The following is a 17,020-nucleotide window of genomic DNA, read 5'->3' as shown; positions in this document are numbered from 1 at the left end:
GACAAAATGCTTTCATTGTTAACCATTTCCAAGTATAATGGACAAAGAAAAGGCCTATTCTAGGCCTTCGTGTATTGTAATGCAAGAGTAAACACATCAACATTTGCGTGACAATCTCTCATCTTTCTAAACTGTCATGAGAATACCGAGTTATGCTCATTCTCACTCAACAAGGCTCAGGAGTGCAATGATTTGACAAATTATGACACAAACTCCAAATAACCTGAACAGGGTATGTTCAGAAAGACTTGCATGCATGCGTGCAGAAACTTCTGCCGTACTTTCTGTGTACTTCTCGACAGATCCGATACTGCAGAGTCTCAGAACAATCAGCACTTTAGCTTGCCAAAAAACAAGTCCAGTCTCAAGGTCTTTCAACCGCATCTCAGTTTGCTCAGTTGTAATGGACATAAGTAATTCCTTCTTGAGGTCTAAGGTCAAGAATAAACTTTAATGTTTAAATCAGTCCTTCATTAAGAAACCACAACATTATTCTAATATATAATATTTTATTCTAAAATAATAAACATTTATCCTCCTTTCTGAATAAGTTTTTTCTTGCTATTCCTCCAATATTCTATCCAATAGGTAACTTAACATGCCAGTAGGACTGGAGCTGCAGCAGCAACAAGTCATGTTAGTTGGTCCATGCATCCTATAGAGGTGCCAAATATGATGGATTTTGTTGTTAATATAGTGTTTATATTAATGATTAACTGACACACAAAAAACAATCAAGACCTTATAGTCCATGCGAAGGGACAGTGCAGGATCTACAATAGAAAACATGGAGTAAAAATATAATTTGGATATCATACTGCACAGTTAACAACACTGGATAAGGAATAATGGCAGTTAGAAAGACGTGAAAAACAGTGTTCAGTACAGGTAGCCATGTGTCTGGAAATTCACTATACTTTGTCCCACAAAGACTGTAAAAGATCTGAAAACAATAAACCTAGTAGCGTCCAAATATGTAATTTTGGAAAAATGGAACCTGGAAAATCTTGATCACACACAGTAATGTACGTTGAGTAAGTCTCAACCTTTCTGATGCCATCCTTCTACTTTTAACACTCCGTCTGTGTCATCCAAACCTTGTGGTAACTGTACTGTAATTTTAAAACTTTTGTAGAAGTATGCTTCAATCCTTTACAGTGTTGTTTTTTTCCTGTCTCCTTTAACATTATCTTCTGTATTTGTATGTTCCTGTTTTTGTTTCAGTCGGTCTACAAATGATCTTTTGGACCAAATCTTTTGGACCAAATCTGGTACACTGACAGCATTTAATAAGAAGCTGTCAATTCAACGTATAAAATGAAATTCTAGAGGAGTCTCCTCAAAATCACTGGAATAGCTTCAGAAAACACAACTGAGTGGTGTCTCTCTAGTTTCCAGCTGTGTAAAAAATGTGTCCATGTGCAAGTGATTTATGTTTCAAGGTGGATTTTTGCTTTAATTTTCTTTTCAATTACCCAGAAAACAATATCTTTATATAGTCATCCAGTTGTTGCAAAGCCAGTAAGACATATATCATATACAGTATAACTGACCGTTAATTATTCACTGTGGACACCCAATGATAGCATTATTTAATTGAAGCAGGTGACATAATGCTGTTGTCAAGCTTCTATGAAAGATTAATGGCAGAAATGTGAGCTTATGAAATGCCCTGTCTCATACTAAGACTCAGGGTATTATCTATATTAATGTGATGAATAGAATCAGAGGGTAAAGTTTATGTCAAACTCTTAATGGTATGCAGTCCACCCTATCTATCTTTCTCCATTATAAAGATTATACGACATAACAGTAGCATATTAAAGGTTGTATTTCATGGTTGATAGATAACAGATGTAATAATTTTAACTATAAAAAAAGGAGCTCCTTGGTATATTCTTATTATCAATTCTAACAGCAAATTGGCCAATCACAGAAAGGTTGAAATCCTAAATTTGAATTATACACTAATTAAAACATCTGATGTAAAAGCATAATTAATCAGATCTATGCATTCTTCACCTTTGAAACACTGTAATAATTTCAAGGTGCCAAGCTTTATAATTTTCAATAATAAAGTTCAACCCAGTCCAACCAAACAAAATGTTCTTCCAAAACCAGAATTTATAATAGAAATAGAAATTTGTATTAAAATCAACATAAAAATTCAGATTGTCATGATACATAGCCCACATCATTCTGTAAAGTTACATGGATGACTGAGCTGAAAAATTAAGAGTGAAAGTTCAAAGAAAGAAATGTGAGTGGCATGTCAGAAGACAATTTCAGAATAAAATCCACAATTAGCTTTAGTAACCCCCCCCCCCCCCTGCTCTTTTAAGTCATTATGTAGGCTATTTTCTACGGTGGCCGTGTCATTTAAAGCACTGGACAAATACCGGTTGTGTAGTTCTTTCGCAGGACAGGAGGAGGGAAATGTCCTACCGACTTCTTAGCCTGTCTTAAGATGAGCTCACAGAGTCGGGGTCATCTGGAAGCCATTTCTGCTTGTGCTTTCTCCCTCGTCTCATTTTAATCTCTCAGCGCAGCCACACACCTCCTTCCCCCCCCGCTCCCTGGGGTAGCCAGAGTACAGTGACCGAGCTCCGCGCACGCCAGGCGGGCATGGCACGCAAGCTCATCCCCGCTCCGCTCCCCTAGCACGCAAAAACCCAACGGGATTAGAGACAAATATCCATATACTGTACATAATACATGGCTCCTGTCCTGGGTGCCACATTAAGTGAAGATCTATCACGCAGCCTGCACACAGTGAGGAGGGAAGACTGTCCGGTCCAGGAGGAGTGTGGGAAAAGAGAAAAATAGTCTATTACCCTTATAAATTACTATAGGCTATTAATAATAGAGGAATTTAGGGTTTGTCTGCAGTTCAGTGCATCAGTGTGAGTGGCCTTACTGAACTTTCTTATGATCTATACTGCATTTTCATTTTATTGCAAACTTCGTTTCAGTAGTGGAATGTAACAAAGTACTTGGCGTATTTAAGTACAATTTCTAGGTATTTGTACTTTACTTGAGTATTTCCATTTTATGCAATTTTATACTTCTACTGAGACAGATTTAGTTAGACATTTTCAGTTTACATTGTGTCATACTCTTCCTGTCCAGTGACAATCAACAATCTCTGATGAAAGATTAAGTGTTCCTTTATGGGGTTGAGAAAATTCTCCTTCTTAAGTTAAATCACCTATTTTAAAAGCCCCTCTTGGATTTGCTGCAAATGCAATCAGTCACAAAGCTGAAAACATGCAGGGATGTTTTTCTGAGCTCATGAAAAGTAGATTTTTTTTTAAAAATACATGACTCTCACAGGACAGTGACGCTACAAACGCGAAGATTTTATTGAATATGATGAATTGCTGTAGAACACAAAAGTATATGAGGTAGATAAGTAACAGAAATATTAATGCAGCAGTAATATTAATAAAAAAAACATCAATATTAAACAATAGTAAAATTATTTTATATAGAATGAGTATGTTGAGTCCAAGAATAAGTCTTACATTCAAACCTGTAAGTAAAAGTGACTTTTTGCTAATTATGCTTATGAATTTACTTAAGGTTTTGAATGAAGGCCTGTTACTTATAGTAAAGTATTTAATTTTACAGTGTGGTATTGCTACTTTTACTTAAGTAAGCTCAATATTCCTATTGTTTTGTTTTTATATTTATGCAGAAACTAAAATTTGAAGTTGATCTGGGTTAGTGCATGCAAGGATAACTTTTATTTTTTTAAGGTCTTAAAAGAAATGACTGTGTGCCACTTTGAAAGAACGTTTCATGCTGGAACTTTGGATTATGTTTTTTACATTAATGTTTCCCTTTTGATGAGTTCATCAATATTACGCAGTATTAAAAGTGTGAAAAATGTGCAGCGTGGGTGGTCACTGGATTGAATCAAACCTCTAACCACGAACACGTTGCTGCTATATTCAACTACAGGACCACATGAAAGTGTAGTGTGTGGAGAAAATATTGTGCTAAGGTTAAAAATCATAGTTTTAGGAAGGGTCTAAAGCCCTGTTTTCATGGTTTAACCAAGGACCTTAAATCATTCCAGGAAAGCATTCTCCAAAAGTAGCGCTCTGCTCTTTTATGTGGGCTGTTTGATATTGCCTACAGCAACACATCTCTGGGCACAGCAGGTCTAACACAACGGAGCTATCAAAGATAACCAGATTCCTTGGAATGATATTTTCTTTCTTTGACTCCAAATCTAAATGAACACAGGACATTGGACCTGCTGTGTTACTGTAACTTACCCCATCTTCCATCAGGTCTTCTGTGCTTCACTATGGACTCTTTTCATTGTGTAACAGCCTTTTAGACAAGTGAAACTGTGGAGGACAAATCCACAAACAAGAAATTGAATTCTCAATAATTCAATCTAGTGTTGTGTGCCTGGGGTTCATTGTGCTGTATGTGGTGAAATGTATGTAACACGATACATGCAGAATGCTCATAGTCTATACATGCTTTGTCGTTTTTTACTTAGCCTTCTTTTCTTACAATATCAAATATGATTTTGGACCACAATTCATACCAAGCATGGATTTAGACATTTTCCAAAAGTATGTTTGAAACTGTAGCACAGTGTTTTCCCTTTTAACTCTTCCAGTGCTGGATAAGATCATCAGTGTTCTACTTTTGTATTATAGTCAATCATTTTATATATTCTAAAGCAGTGTTTTGAACAAAAAATAAATCAATGGTAAACCTGCATTAATTGATGTTTTTGACCATATTATCATGTTGCTATGGAGAATGTGTTAAACAGTTTCCTAGTTTCAGATCCAGAAGACAAAGAACAACATTAGCTTTCATTTGTTTACATTCACCAGTGTGGCCACCTCTCCTTTTGATTTCCACCAACTCCTGTGAGAAATATCTGAGTCTTTGTCTGCTGTTTAGTGCTGGCCAGGTAGCATGCGGTGGGTTTATCTGAGAGCCGGCTGCAGCTGCTGCTAGAAACGATGCAGACACAAGTGAACTGCAACAATAAATCTGAGGGCAGGAAAACCAAAACAATGAGGTGAAAGATGCTGAAACACTCTGTAGAACTTAGGCGAACTGGGATTGTCCTCCTTTTCAGTTTCTGAAGATGACCTCTAAGATTTGGCCTTGACCCAATAGTCTAGAGTTGAAATGTATCTTTTTGGTGTGTATATATGTGAAAATACTGCTTACTTATACCACTTTAACCACCGGCCCATTTGGTATCTCTGGGTTGTATCTCCACATTGATGTGACTTGTGCTATTGCTTGTTTTTTCTCAGGCTTTTTACACACAAACAACAATCAGGTCTGACAGTGACACTTTTTCCAAGTATCTCTCTTTCCTCATATTGTGGTCTGGCGAGCAAAACACTCTCATTTCAAACATCACCATCTCTAACTAGCAATGTCCGGTGGTCACCTCCTGGCCGCCCGAGATGGCGTGGACCCAGAGGATGTTTTTGTTGGTCTGTTTACTGGTTTGTCGGGTTGTTTTTGGCTGCTGCTTTTTCAGTCTTGGCTCACCTTTGTTCTCTCAGGGGAAAAAAAAACAACTGAAATCTTCACTCAAATTCCTGCGTTCCCTCTGCTCTTCCCTTTCCCAAGTCCCACCAGTTCCCCAACTGCCTGTTGGACCCCTGGCTTTCCTCTCCCTGCTGCCCCCCCTCCTTCCCTCACACCCCCAAACCCCTACCCCCCCTTCCCTCTTCCTTCCTCCCTGTTGGTGCTGTGCGTGACAGTAGCTCACTGAGAAGTGGAAATGAGACTAGTAAACAATGATTAGCTCCAGAGCCGGGGCAGCCTGGTCTACCATTGGTCCTGTCTCCACACAACGAGCGCCCACCCGCCAGCACATGACATGCAGTGGCATATAGACACCCCCCCTTCCCCCCCTTCCCCCCCCAGCCCCAAATCCCCTCTGACTACTCCCCCCTCAGCCAGAGTCAACGCAGGGTCAGGGCCAACCTTTCACAGCCAGGTTACAAGGGGTAATCACAGGCAAACACAGCAGCCACACGCAAAACGCACACACGACACCCCCTCTCCAACCCGGGCCTCCACCCTCTCCCACACACATACACACAAACTGCACCCCGCCACCCAACCACCCCCTTCCTCAGCCACAAACCTGGCTCTGATTAGCGTGATGGGGATGCAAGTGGCCACATGTGTATGTGGAGCAGACTCAGGCGAGGAGGAGGAGGAGGGGGAGGTGGTAGTGGTGGTGGAGGTGGAAGTTGAGGGGAGGGGGGATTCCCCCTATAGGAACAGAGGAGAGAAGAAACAGTCATCCCCAGTGCAGGCAGTGTATTCGAAGACATTGCTATGTCTTTGGTTAACCGAGGAATCATTCTGGAGGCTTTGGTGCTCAGCCACACCACATTTCTCAAGACAAACAGCTCTCAGGCACTGCTCTGAACCAGCAAAACTCTCGACATCTGTAAAAGGCTGCTTAAGGACCATTATTATGCAAGAATGACACATAACACATAATGTAGTTACACTTAAGTTACTTTTATTGTTGCCTTTCTGATCGTTTTCACAATATAAGCATGCTGTGCCTACAAGACCTGTTATTTATCAGTTTATTAAATCAAAAGTTTTTATATATGACAGTTTGTGGGTGTATGGTTAAAAAGTGTAACTTTCAGTTACTTAATCTAAGGGTATAAAACATTTTCTGCCACAGAAGCAAGGTGAAATATACAGGCAGTGCATGGTTAATGTTCTATTTGATTAATGAGATATACGTGCTGCATGACTTTAACTTGTATATATAATACCTTATCCTGCCTCCTTTTTTTAATGGGGCTCTTAATGGACTCGTACCTCAGTGTCATGTAAAATGATGTGCATATATATAATAACTGCTGTAAAACTCATTTTTAAAAAGTCAATTAGATATCATTTTCAACATTCTGCCGTCGTGCTCCTCCACTCCTCACCACTCCTCCTCCTCCTCCTCCTCTGCTGCTGATAATGACGGACTGTGCTTGTGGGGCAGTGCAGTTTCTGTCTCCGACTTGATGCCTTACTTCGGAAATGTTTTAGCTCCTTCAATTAGGGTCATTACCTCCCTGCAAAAATAAACTTCTGTTGGTGGGAAAACAAGAAACAAATTTCGTCTTCCGCACAGAGAAGCGAAGAGAATTTTGCCTTGGGAAATTACATCACCTTGAACTGAAGGTTTAAAAGAATGAACAGAACAACTTATTATTTATAATGATGGTCTATCTATCTATCTATCTATCTATCTATCTATCTATCTATCTATCTATCTATCTATCTATCTATCTATCTATCTATCTGACAGAACATTTGAGAACAAGACTATCTGCCTTATGTCTAACATGATTGCGTAAACCATAAAAACACAGAGCATGTGATTTATTACTTAAGGCCAGTTTCTTCCTGAACTGCCCCCATATTTGTGGGGGACTGTAATTTGAAAGAAGAACCGCTGTTAAGGGGGGCCACCTGAAGTTTGTTGTGGTATGATGTAACCTAGTGTGTCATGCAAAACTGCAGTTTATGTGTTCACCACCAGTGTTCAAGTATCAATATTTCATAGCTTGTCCACACTGAGTTTATTGTGCTAGTTTGTTCTGTGAGATTTTCTGCCACTGTCAGACGCTCAGATAAAAAATAAGTCTGAAAGAAAGAAAGAAAGAAAGAAAGAAAGAAAGAAAGAAATCAAGAAAGAAAAGATTCAAGAGAGAAAGCTCAAATATATGATTTTAACACACACATATATATATATATATATATATATATATATATATATATATATATATATATATATATTTATATCAGAATCATTTAGCTCATCTTGATATTTACAAATGTGATATTTTACAATCTGCTATTAAAGCCTATCTGATGTGTGATTTGTCTGTCTTTAAAACAGTTTAGTATCTTCCGTGTTAATTCTACGACTTTGAAATGAATGACAGATTTTTTTATGATGTTATAGCTGTTTAAATCAAATAAAACGTTTAAGTGCTGTATAAAATGCGGTCGGCTCGGACTTTTTTGAGCCGGGTGCGCAACTTTCACTGACACTTTTATTTTTTCTAACAAACAAACAAAATGAACCTTTGCTACAATCAAACTGCAGGACTTTTGGAGTTAGAATTAGAGGGAATGACAACACAGGCGTTTGAAATCACTGAATGAATCGTTATAGACCAAACATATATTGAAGCATGTCATTAAACACACGCTGCTGCACACTGATCTGCTCCAACTCCAACTTTCCAAGCAGAGGATGCATTTAACTGGTACCCTACTGAAGCATGCAGAAACAACTTTTAAGCATATTAAAATACACTCTAATCAGCTGAATAAATAAATAATGTCACGTTCACGCTTAAATAGATTTTTGCACAAATGTACTTAAAGCATAAAGTCAGTCTAGAGTTGGACAAACCGTATGCAAACACTTTTTTGTTTTCTAGTCAAAGTGCGCCCGTCGGGTCTTCTGCAGCCAGAGAATAAATCATGTTAGAAAGATACACTTTGAAATGTGCAAAACTCTGCCAGTCCTTCAATTAGTAAAGCAAATTGGCTCGACACGTTTCCCTACTGAATCGGTCACCAGTTGCTCTGCAGTGGGCGCTTCGATCACGCTGCACGCTCCCGGTGTCGCCGACGCTCACAGGCGCGCGCCTCCGACAGCGACAGACAACAGGGAGATAATATAGTGGGGTCTGCAGGGCTACCACAATGGGAGGAGTATGAAAGTTACCCCGAGCCCTGCCCACCAACTGCAAAACATATAAGACGCTGGAGTGAAGCAAAAAGCAGGCACATAAGCCTTAAATCTGGATGAAAAGACTGACTAAAGACCAAAAACTTCACCATAACGCACTGCTTCTGTCAGTCATTTTAGGTTTTTATCATTATGACTTCACAGGCATTTAATTGACATATCTTAAATGTTTTTTATCATGTGATATGGATATACAAGAACCTTGTTGATTTTTTCCCCTTCCAAAAATACAACAACTAAACAGACTTTGTTAAAAAGATTTTTTTTTTTTTTTTTTTAAAGGAACAAGTGTATAGAAAATTTGTCACAATGGCACTGGACACTGAGTTTGGTGTGAAGGGCAGCAGCATCATCAGGGAATGGAGTGGACAGGTCCAGCCCGCTCTGGTTGCCTCCTTCGTTTTCCTCTTCTGTCTGGAAGCCTGTCTGTGGGTCAGGAACCTCCGGCTCAAGAAAAGACTGCCGGGACCTTTCGCCTGGCCTGTGGTGGGCAATGCCATGCAGCTGGGCCAAATGCCTCACATCACCTTTGCCAAGCTAGCCAAAAAGTACGGCAACGTGTACCAGATACGACTAGGCTGCAGTGATATTGTGGTTCTGAATGGAGACAGGGCTATACGTCAGGCTCTCATACAGCACAGCACAGAGTTTGCAGGCAGACCCAATTTTGTCTCTTTCCAGATGATCTCTGGAGGCAGAAGTATGACATTTACTAATTACGGCAAACAGTGGAAAGCGCACAGGAAAATAGCCCAGTCCAGCCTCAGAGCCTTTTCCTCTGCGAACAGTCAGACCAAACGAGCCTTTGAGCAACATATTACAGCTGAGGCCATGGAACTGGTGCAGGCATTTTTGCGCAACAGCACTGATGGGCGGTACTTTGACCCTGCTCATGAATTTACAGTAGCTGCTTCTAATATCGTGTGTGCTCTCTGCTTTGGGAGGCGATACGGACATGAGGACCTGGAGTTCAGGACCCTGTTAAAAAAGGTGAACAAGTTTGGAGAGACAGTAGGGGCAGGTAGCTTGGTAGATGTCATGCCTTGGCTTCAGTCCTTCCCTAACCCAGTCCGCAGTGTCTATGAAAACTTCAAAAATCTCAACGAGGAGTTTTTTGCCTTTGTGAAAGATAAAGTGGTGCAGCACAGAGAGTCGTTCAACCCTGATGTGACCCGGGACATGAGCGACGCCATCATCAATGTGATCGAACACGGGAAGGACAGCGGACTGACCAAAGAGTTTGTCGAAGCAACAGTCACAGATCTGATTGGAGCAGGTCAGGACACTGTGTCAACTGTCATGCAGTGGATCATCTTGCTTCTGGTCAAACACCCAGACATGCAAGCCAAACTTCACGAGCTCATAGACAAAGTAGTAGGCCAAGACAGACTGCCATCAGTTGAGGACAGAAGCAGCCTGGCATACCTGGATGCCTTCATCTATGAGACCATGCGCTTCACCAGCTTCGTCCCCGTCACCATCCCACACTCCACAACCTCAGACGTTACTATTGAAGGTCTCCACATTCCCAAAGACACAGTGGTCTTCATCAATCAGTGGTCTGTCAACCATGACCCTCTGAAGTGGAAGGATCCACATATCTTTGACCCCTCACGCTTCCTTGATGAAAACGGGGCCCTCGATAAGGACATAACCAACGGCGTGATGATTTTCTCACTGGGTAAAAGACGCTGCATCGGTGACCAGATTGCCAAGGTGGAGGTGTTTTTATTCACAGCCACCTTGCTGCACCAGTGTAGCTTTGAGTGCGACCCCTCTGAGTCCCTCACTCTTGATTGCTCCTATGGGCTCTCACTGAAACCCCTCCGATTCTGTGTCAATGCCAAGCTCAGGGGAAAGCTGCTTGGCTTAGTTTCCCCAGCATGAACAGCATGTCCCAGTACTGTGGCCCAAGGCCAGCAAACACTTCCCCACCAATGACATTTAACAGTAAGTATCAACATACAATACCTGCACTAAATCCTACTGTTGCCAGATTTTCATATTTAATAATCATATTTAATGGATATCTTAACATGGACTGTATTTGAAGTATTGTTGGTGCAGGGCTGATTTAAAAGATATAATGATAACTACAGGTAGAATTCAAGGTTGTGGACTGTTGGGATCAGGGCAAAAGTATTAAATTTCTGCTTCTCAAAATATTCTATACTTGATCAGATTTTGTACATAATTCTGAGTTGTGTTTCACATCCACTATTGAGCATGTACATGTATGATGTGTGTACGGGATTTAGCTACTTACTTTTAATGTCAATTTAAACTAATATAACTGTGTATGAAATTCTTGTGAATGTTATAAAGCCACTTGATGACTCATTGTTCTCAATTGTAATATGTAAGAATATATTTAACCTTTGCCACGTAAAGCAGTTATAAAATATTTTTTTATAATTTCATATTTCAGGTATGACAATAAATGTAATGAAATGTTATGTATTTCACTATCTACTGTACTCAAAGCATATGAACACATTAAACAAATAATGCTGATCAAAGTGTAAAAAGAAAAAGCTGGCATGTTCGTGAAGGAGGAATTCTTTCATCAAGGGACATCCATCACAGTCTTAAGGATGAAGAAGAGACATTGTCATGAACCATGAAGACGTCACAAACTTTATGCACCCAGGGTTTCAGTTTTACTGTACAAGCACTGCAGCTACCCAATGTCAAACACACAAGTCTCATCACTACAACAAAAACACATGTGCAGCAAATTTCTGTCACTCAAGAGGCATTCTCAAAAACATGTTTGTTTACTAAGTAACTTTGTGAAAGTTGATGGATGTACATGGATGTCACAGCACTCTCTTTAAGCCTCTGAATTCAGGAATTGATGTTACAATACACAAGGGATGTGTTCCTCTGCCTGTGTCAAGGCAACACATTAAAGTCAGACAGCCTTGGAGGTTTAAGCATTCATCATAGCAGATATCTTGTTATGAATGTGTTGATTTTATATGATGGAAAAGTTGAAAAATAAGCTATATCTGAAATTAATAAAGTGAAATGTCAATGGTCCACGTGTCCAGCGTAATTGTCAATTTAGCCTTCAGAATTTTAGAGGAAACTAAAATCTCACAATATTCCTTTAAACCACTAAGCCTGGTGTATATCTCTGTCTAACTACTTTCTCAGTCTCAAAGTTATTTTTAGCTAGTGTATGTGATATTAAGCACCACCATTGTTTAGGTGTCTGTCATTACTCATTGTTACAAAAATAGAAACCTCTGGAATATTTGTTATGTGGCTGAATATCACTTAAACCCAAGCTGATGTTTTTTTAAGTTCTTCCTTTTGTTGCACAAGCACCCACACAAGCAGATTTATAGCTAAACTCCTCTCATCTGAATTCTCTTTAAAACTATTTAGATGTAGCCACAACCCTAACAGCTACATTATCTCAGTGACCTTTGTTTAAAGGGTTATTATTCCAACAATAACGTTGTATATATTTTATTTATAGAACATAATAAATCGTGCTGTTTGTATCTGTTCAGTGTTTGTATCTGAAACCCACAGCTTTCATGGTGATATCCCAGAGCCTTTTTCCCTGTATGGTTATAATTAACAGCTTGGCTGTAAATAACAGAAACCAAGTCATGTTTAAAATGGCCACGGAAAGTCCATAGGAAACAACAAAGTCACCTACCCCGGTGGAAAAAACAATCAGCTCCAGCTTATTGTCCATTACTTTCACTATATGCTTCCACGCAGCCCGACTATCACATGCAACCAAATCATGCTACCATCATTTTTAAAATTTATAAATATATATATTAATATATGATATTTTGTGACAAGAACCGTTCAGGCCACATATGGTATGTCGAGTTGTTTATCTTTTAAAAATGGTCATGAATCTGTTATGTTCTTTGGCTATTAAACTGTAAATCTGTAGTTTTTGGCATCAGGGCCTATTAAGTAGCTGCTCTCCTTTTCCGTCATCCTGCAAGAGACGCTTCTGGCAGGAGGCCTGAGTGGGAATAGGACTAAGGTCTGCAGGCTGTGGTCAAAATGGGAGGGGAGAGATAATAAAAAACCTGAGTCGCTGACCCCTCCCACCATAGAGATACATATAAGCGAAGTGTTAAGGCTTGAACCTGATCGAGCCCTTCTCACTAGCTTCTGTAGACGAGGGGTGAGACAGCATGTGAGTGCTGCTTGAAGTCCTTCTTTTTGGAATGGCTATTTTGTCAGTCTGATTATGATAGAGGATGAGAAGACAAATAATTTAAATGTATTTGATCCTGTGCAAAGAGGGACCACTTGAAACGGTTTCCCGTTTTTTGTGAAAACTGCCTTTTTATTGGACACAGTGGATGATAGACAAACTACAGGATAACACAATGGCTCAAATGGACGGAGAGTTTGGTGTGAAGGGCAGCAGCATCATCAGGGAATGGAGTGGACAGGTCCAGCCCGCTCTGGTTGTCTTCTTCGTTTTCCTCTTCTGTCTGGAAGCCTGTCTGTGGGTCAGGAACCTCCGGCTCAAGAGAAGACTGCCGGGACCTTTCGCCTGGCCTGTGGTGGGCAACGCCATGCAGCTGGGCCAAATGCCTCACATCACCTTTGCCAAGCTAGCCAAAAAGTACGGCAACGTGTACCAGATACGACTAGGCTGCAGTGATATTGTGGTTCTGAATGGAGACAGGGCTATACGTCAGGCTCTCATACAGCACAGCACAGAGTTTGCAGGCAGACCCAACTTTGTCTCTTTCCAGACTGTCTCAGGGGGGAAAAGTCTGACTTTCAGCAGTTACAGCAAACAGTGGAAGATGCACAGGAAAATTGCTCAATCAACGATCAGAGCATTCTCATCTGCCAACAGCCAGACCAAAAAAGCCTTTGAGCAGCAAATTGTGGCTGAAGCCACAGAGCTAGTTGAGATTTTCCTTAAACTCAGTGCTCAGGGCCAGCATTTCAACCCCGCTCATGAGCTGACAGTAGCTGCAGCTAATGTGATTTGTGCCTTATGCTTTGGAAAACGTTATGGACATGATGATGTTGAGTTTAGGGCCTTGTTACAAAAGGTAGATAAGTTTGGACAGACAGTAGGGGCTGGCAGCTTGGTAGATGTGATGCCATGGCTTCAGTCTTTCCCTAATCCAGTCCGAAGGATGTTCAAGAACTTCAAAGTCCTGAACCAAGAGTTCTTTGGGTTTGTCCAGCACAAGGTGGAGGAGCACAGAGAGACATTTGATCAAGAAGTAACAAGGGATATGAGTGATGCCATTATTGGTGTCATTGAGAAGGCTGACAGTGACAATGGACTCACCAAAGGCCACGCAGAGGGGACTGTATCAGATCTGATTGGTGCAGGTCTGGATACCATCTCCACTGCTCTCCACTGGATTCTCCTTCTGCTGGCAAAACACCCTGAAATACAAACCAAACTCCATAAGCTCATTGACAAGGTGGTGGGGCGAAACAGGCTGCCATCTGTCGAGGACAGAAGCAGCCTGGCATACCTGGACGCCTTCATCTACGAGACCATGCGCTTCACAAGCTTTGTCCCCGTCACCATCCCCCACTCGACAACCTCAGACGTCACTATCGAAGGTCTCCACATCCCCAAAGACACGGTGGTCTTCATCAATCAGTGGTCCATCAATCATGACCCCCTGATGTGGAAGGATCCACATATCTTTGACCCCTCACGCTTCCTAGATGAAAACGGCTCCCTAGACAAGGATCTCACCAACAATGTTATGATCTTCTCAGCAGGGAAGAGAAGATGTATTGGGGACCAGATTGCCAAAGTCGAGATATTTTTGTTCTTTGCAATTCTACTCCACCAGTGTAGCTTTGAGATATGTGCCAATGAGGACCGGTCTTTAAACTGCTCCTATGGTTTAACACTGAAGCCTTTAGATTACAAGATCGCTGCCAAACTCAGGGGAGAATTACTTATAAGCCAATAAGAAATGTTTGACAGTGAGTTCTCCAATTAAGGAACACCAATGCAATATAAGGTATGTGTTCTAAAATAAATATATATGTCTTGTATCACAGGGGATTAACATGTAATAAGCTTTAACCCAAATAAATACAAATGATAAGCCTTCTTACGTCTGCTGACATTTAAAATTGTTCCTGTTATTTCATTCACTTACAAAATCTTTTAGTTTATGTATTAAAAGTAGCCACTCTGTAAATGACATTAGAAATCATGAGTAATATTTGAAGTCTGAAACAGAAATTCTACTCCTCATCTTTAAAAAAAAACTGTTTCTAACTGAGAAAACCTAAATATATCTGCACTGCCTCTGCCACATCATGTAAGAAATAAAAAAAACTGTAATGAAAGCTTTGATGTGTTTGCCAAAACCACAATTCATTATAAACCGTAAGTATGTATTGTTATTTATATGGGGGTATTTAGCGGAGTCCCCCTTAATTGCAATATAAACGGGTGGTGATGAATAAACTTCACTTTAAGCATTTTGTTTTTTTCGCTGATGGGGAGAAATTATGAGCCAGCTGTGTGGTCTCAACTGAATCCTCTGAACATTCACTCACTCTGACACTCATTTATCTTTGTGCTTACTGAACTTTCATGTTTGAACTTAATATAAATACAGTGTTCACGTCATCTACATTCATATAATCTTAAATCATATAATACTGTTGTATTCTGATAATAACTCATGTCATGTAACATATGTCTGACAGCCACATATTTATGGTTATGGTTATACTGTCTTCATCCTTTAGTACACATAATACATCACAATGCAACATGGTTTCTTAGGGATACTGCATTGTCTGAATAATAAGCTGTATAGAATCGATAAATTATGTTTTCAGTGTGACACAGTCTGTACTCTCCTGACGAAAGCCTTGGATGTACAATAAACATTTTACATTGATCTCTAACTGAATCTGTGGGTTGAATCAGTCAGAGCAGCCAAACGCGTTGAGAATCAGCGCGTTTGGCCAGAGAGGCCAGAGAGGTCAAAGAGATAATAATAGATCTTGATGTCTGGTCTCAGTGTTGTTGTGAAAGATTAATATGGGTTACAGGCCCTGTATGCACTTGTTCCCCCACAAACTTCCCTCATCAATATTTAACATGGAACGCGCTGTACTTTTGACTGCTGTGTCATTTGTTCCTGTACGAATGAAACGAACGAAAGTTTCAGCCAAGTCAGTGTCATCTCCCATCAATCGTACTTCTTCTGGGTCCTCTTTGACCTCTTCTTGTTCAGGACCTCTTCCTCCTCGGGTGACAGCTTGGCTCCCTTCTTGCGTCCCAGAGGAGTGGCGTAGTGAGCCTCATATCACTGCCTGTAGGGAAGGCTGTCGACGATGACGATGCAGTTCTTCACCAGGGTCTTGGTTCTGAAAAACACATCTCCCAAACACTAATACAGAGGGGGGTGCCAATAAGAAAAACATTTTAGTCAATTGTATACTTTATGCATATATAAAACAGCCCAAAAGAGGATAAATTATCCAATATTTAACAAAAAGCAAATATTGGAGAGTTCTCTTAAAAAAAAAAATATTAGGCTATACGAACCCCATAATCAATATTAACAAACTAATAATATCACAAATATATCACCAGTATAATAGGATTTGCAGTCACAATCATATGAGCTTTATTTATTCCGATAAAGGCAATCAACAACCTTCCAAACATTCTTCCTCCTCGACTGACTTTCCTTATTTTGGGAAAACCAAAACCAACCAATGCTCAACATTTATCCTTGCTGTAAGTATGGTACATAAATATTAGTTTAAGTGTGGGTTGGCAGCTTATCATTTTTATCGTCCCTCTTACTTTTACCTCCCCTTCCTTGCCACATGGGAGTGTTTCCTCAATGAGCGGTCCTGTGCTCCACAGTCTACCTGCGTAGTTGCACTGTGGCTAAACTCTGAGGGAGGCTTGTTTTCACTGAGTTTAATACTGAGCAGGCTGAAGACATTCTGAACTGCAACACACTTTCTCTCTCCCTCTTTTCTTTCTTTGCTCTGACACTGCAAGGACCCTCAGGGGAGGAATGGGCCGCCTAACCTCCCCCGTTTCCATCACTGCTTCCCAAAACATCCATGAAATGTGTCCAGCTGAAAGACTCCCTTTCACCCTGAGTCACCCGCTCCACATACCCCACAGCACCTCGACTTGCCGAGTTTCACTCCTTAAAGGAAAACAGAAAAGTGTACAGGCTGACAGTTCTTGAGTTCTGAGGTTATTCACATTCT

General features: G+C 40.4%; 2 protein-coding genes across 2 annotated transcripts; both read left to right on the top strand.

The window, feature by feature from the left end:
* The first annotated feature begins 8,816 nt into the window (after window positions 1-8,816).
* Window positions 8,817-11,830, top strand: LOC127355498 (cytochrome P450 1B1-like). Its single transcript, XM_051386449.1, has one exon. The coding sequence runs from the start codon at window positions 9,098-9,100 to the stop codon at window positions 10,673-10,675; it is 1,578 nt and encodes a 525-aa protein (XP_051242409.1). The 5' UTR covers window positions 8,817-9,097; the 3' UTR covers window positions 10,676-11,830.
* A 1,078-nt stretch (window positions 11,831-12,908) lies between these two features.
* On the top strand, window positions 12,909-15,688 carry LOC127355494 (cytochrome P450 1B1-like). Its single transcript, XM_051386440.1, has one exon. The coding sequence runs from the start codon at window positions 13,132-13,134 to the stop codon at window positions 14,731-14,733; it is 1,602 nt and encodes a 533-aa protein (XP_051242400.1). The 5' UTR covers window positions 12,909-13,131; the 3' UTR covers window positions 14,734-15,688.
* Window positions 15,689-17,020: the final 1,332 nt, after the last annotated feature.

This window comes from Dicentrarchus labrax, unplaced genomic scaffold (assembly GCF_905237075.1).
Source record: "Dicentrarchus labrax unplaced genomic scaffold, dlabrax2021, whole genome shotgun sequence".
NCBI lineage: Eukaryota > Metazoa > Chordata > Actinopteri > Moronidae > Dicentrarchus > Dicentrarchus labrax.
The sequence above is the reverse complement of the archived record's forward strand: the minus strand, read 5'-3'. Positions and strand labels throughout refer to the sequence as shown.

What these genes read in the sequence shown, in the direction of transcription:
- LOC127355498 (XM_051386449.1), top strand. Translation starts at nt 9,098, where the DNA reads ATGGCACTGGACACTGAGTTTGGTGTGAAGGGCAGCAGCATCATCAGG.
- LOC127355494 (XM_051386440.1), top strand. Translation starts at nt 13,132, where the DNA reads ATGATAGACAAACTACAGGATAACACAATGGCTCAAATGGACGGAGAG.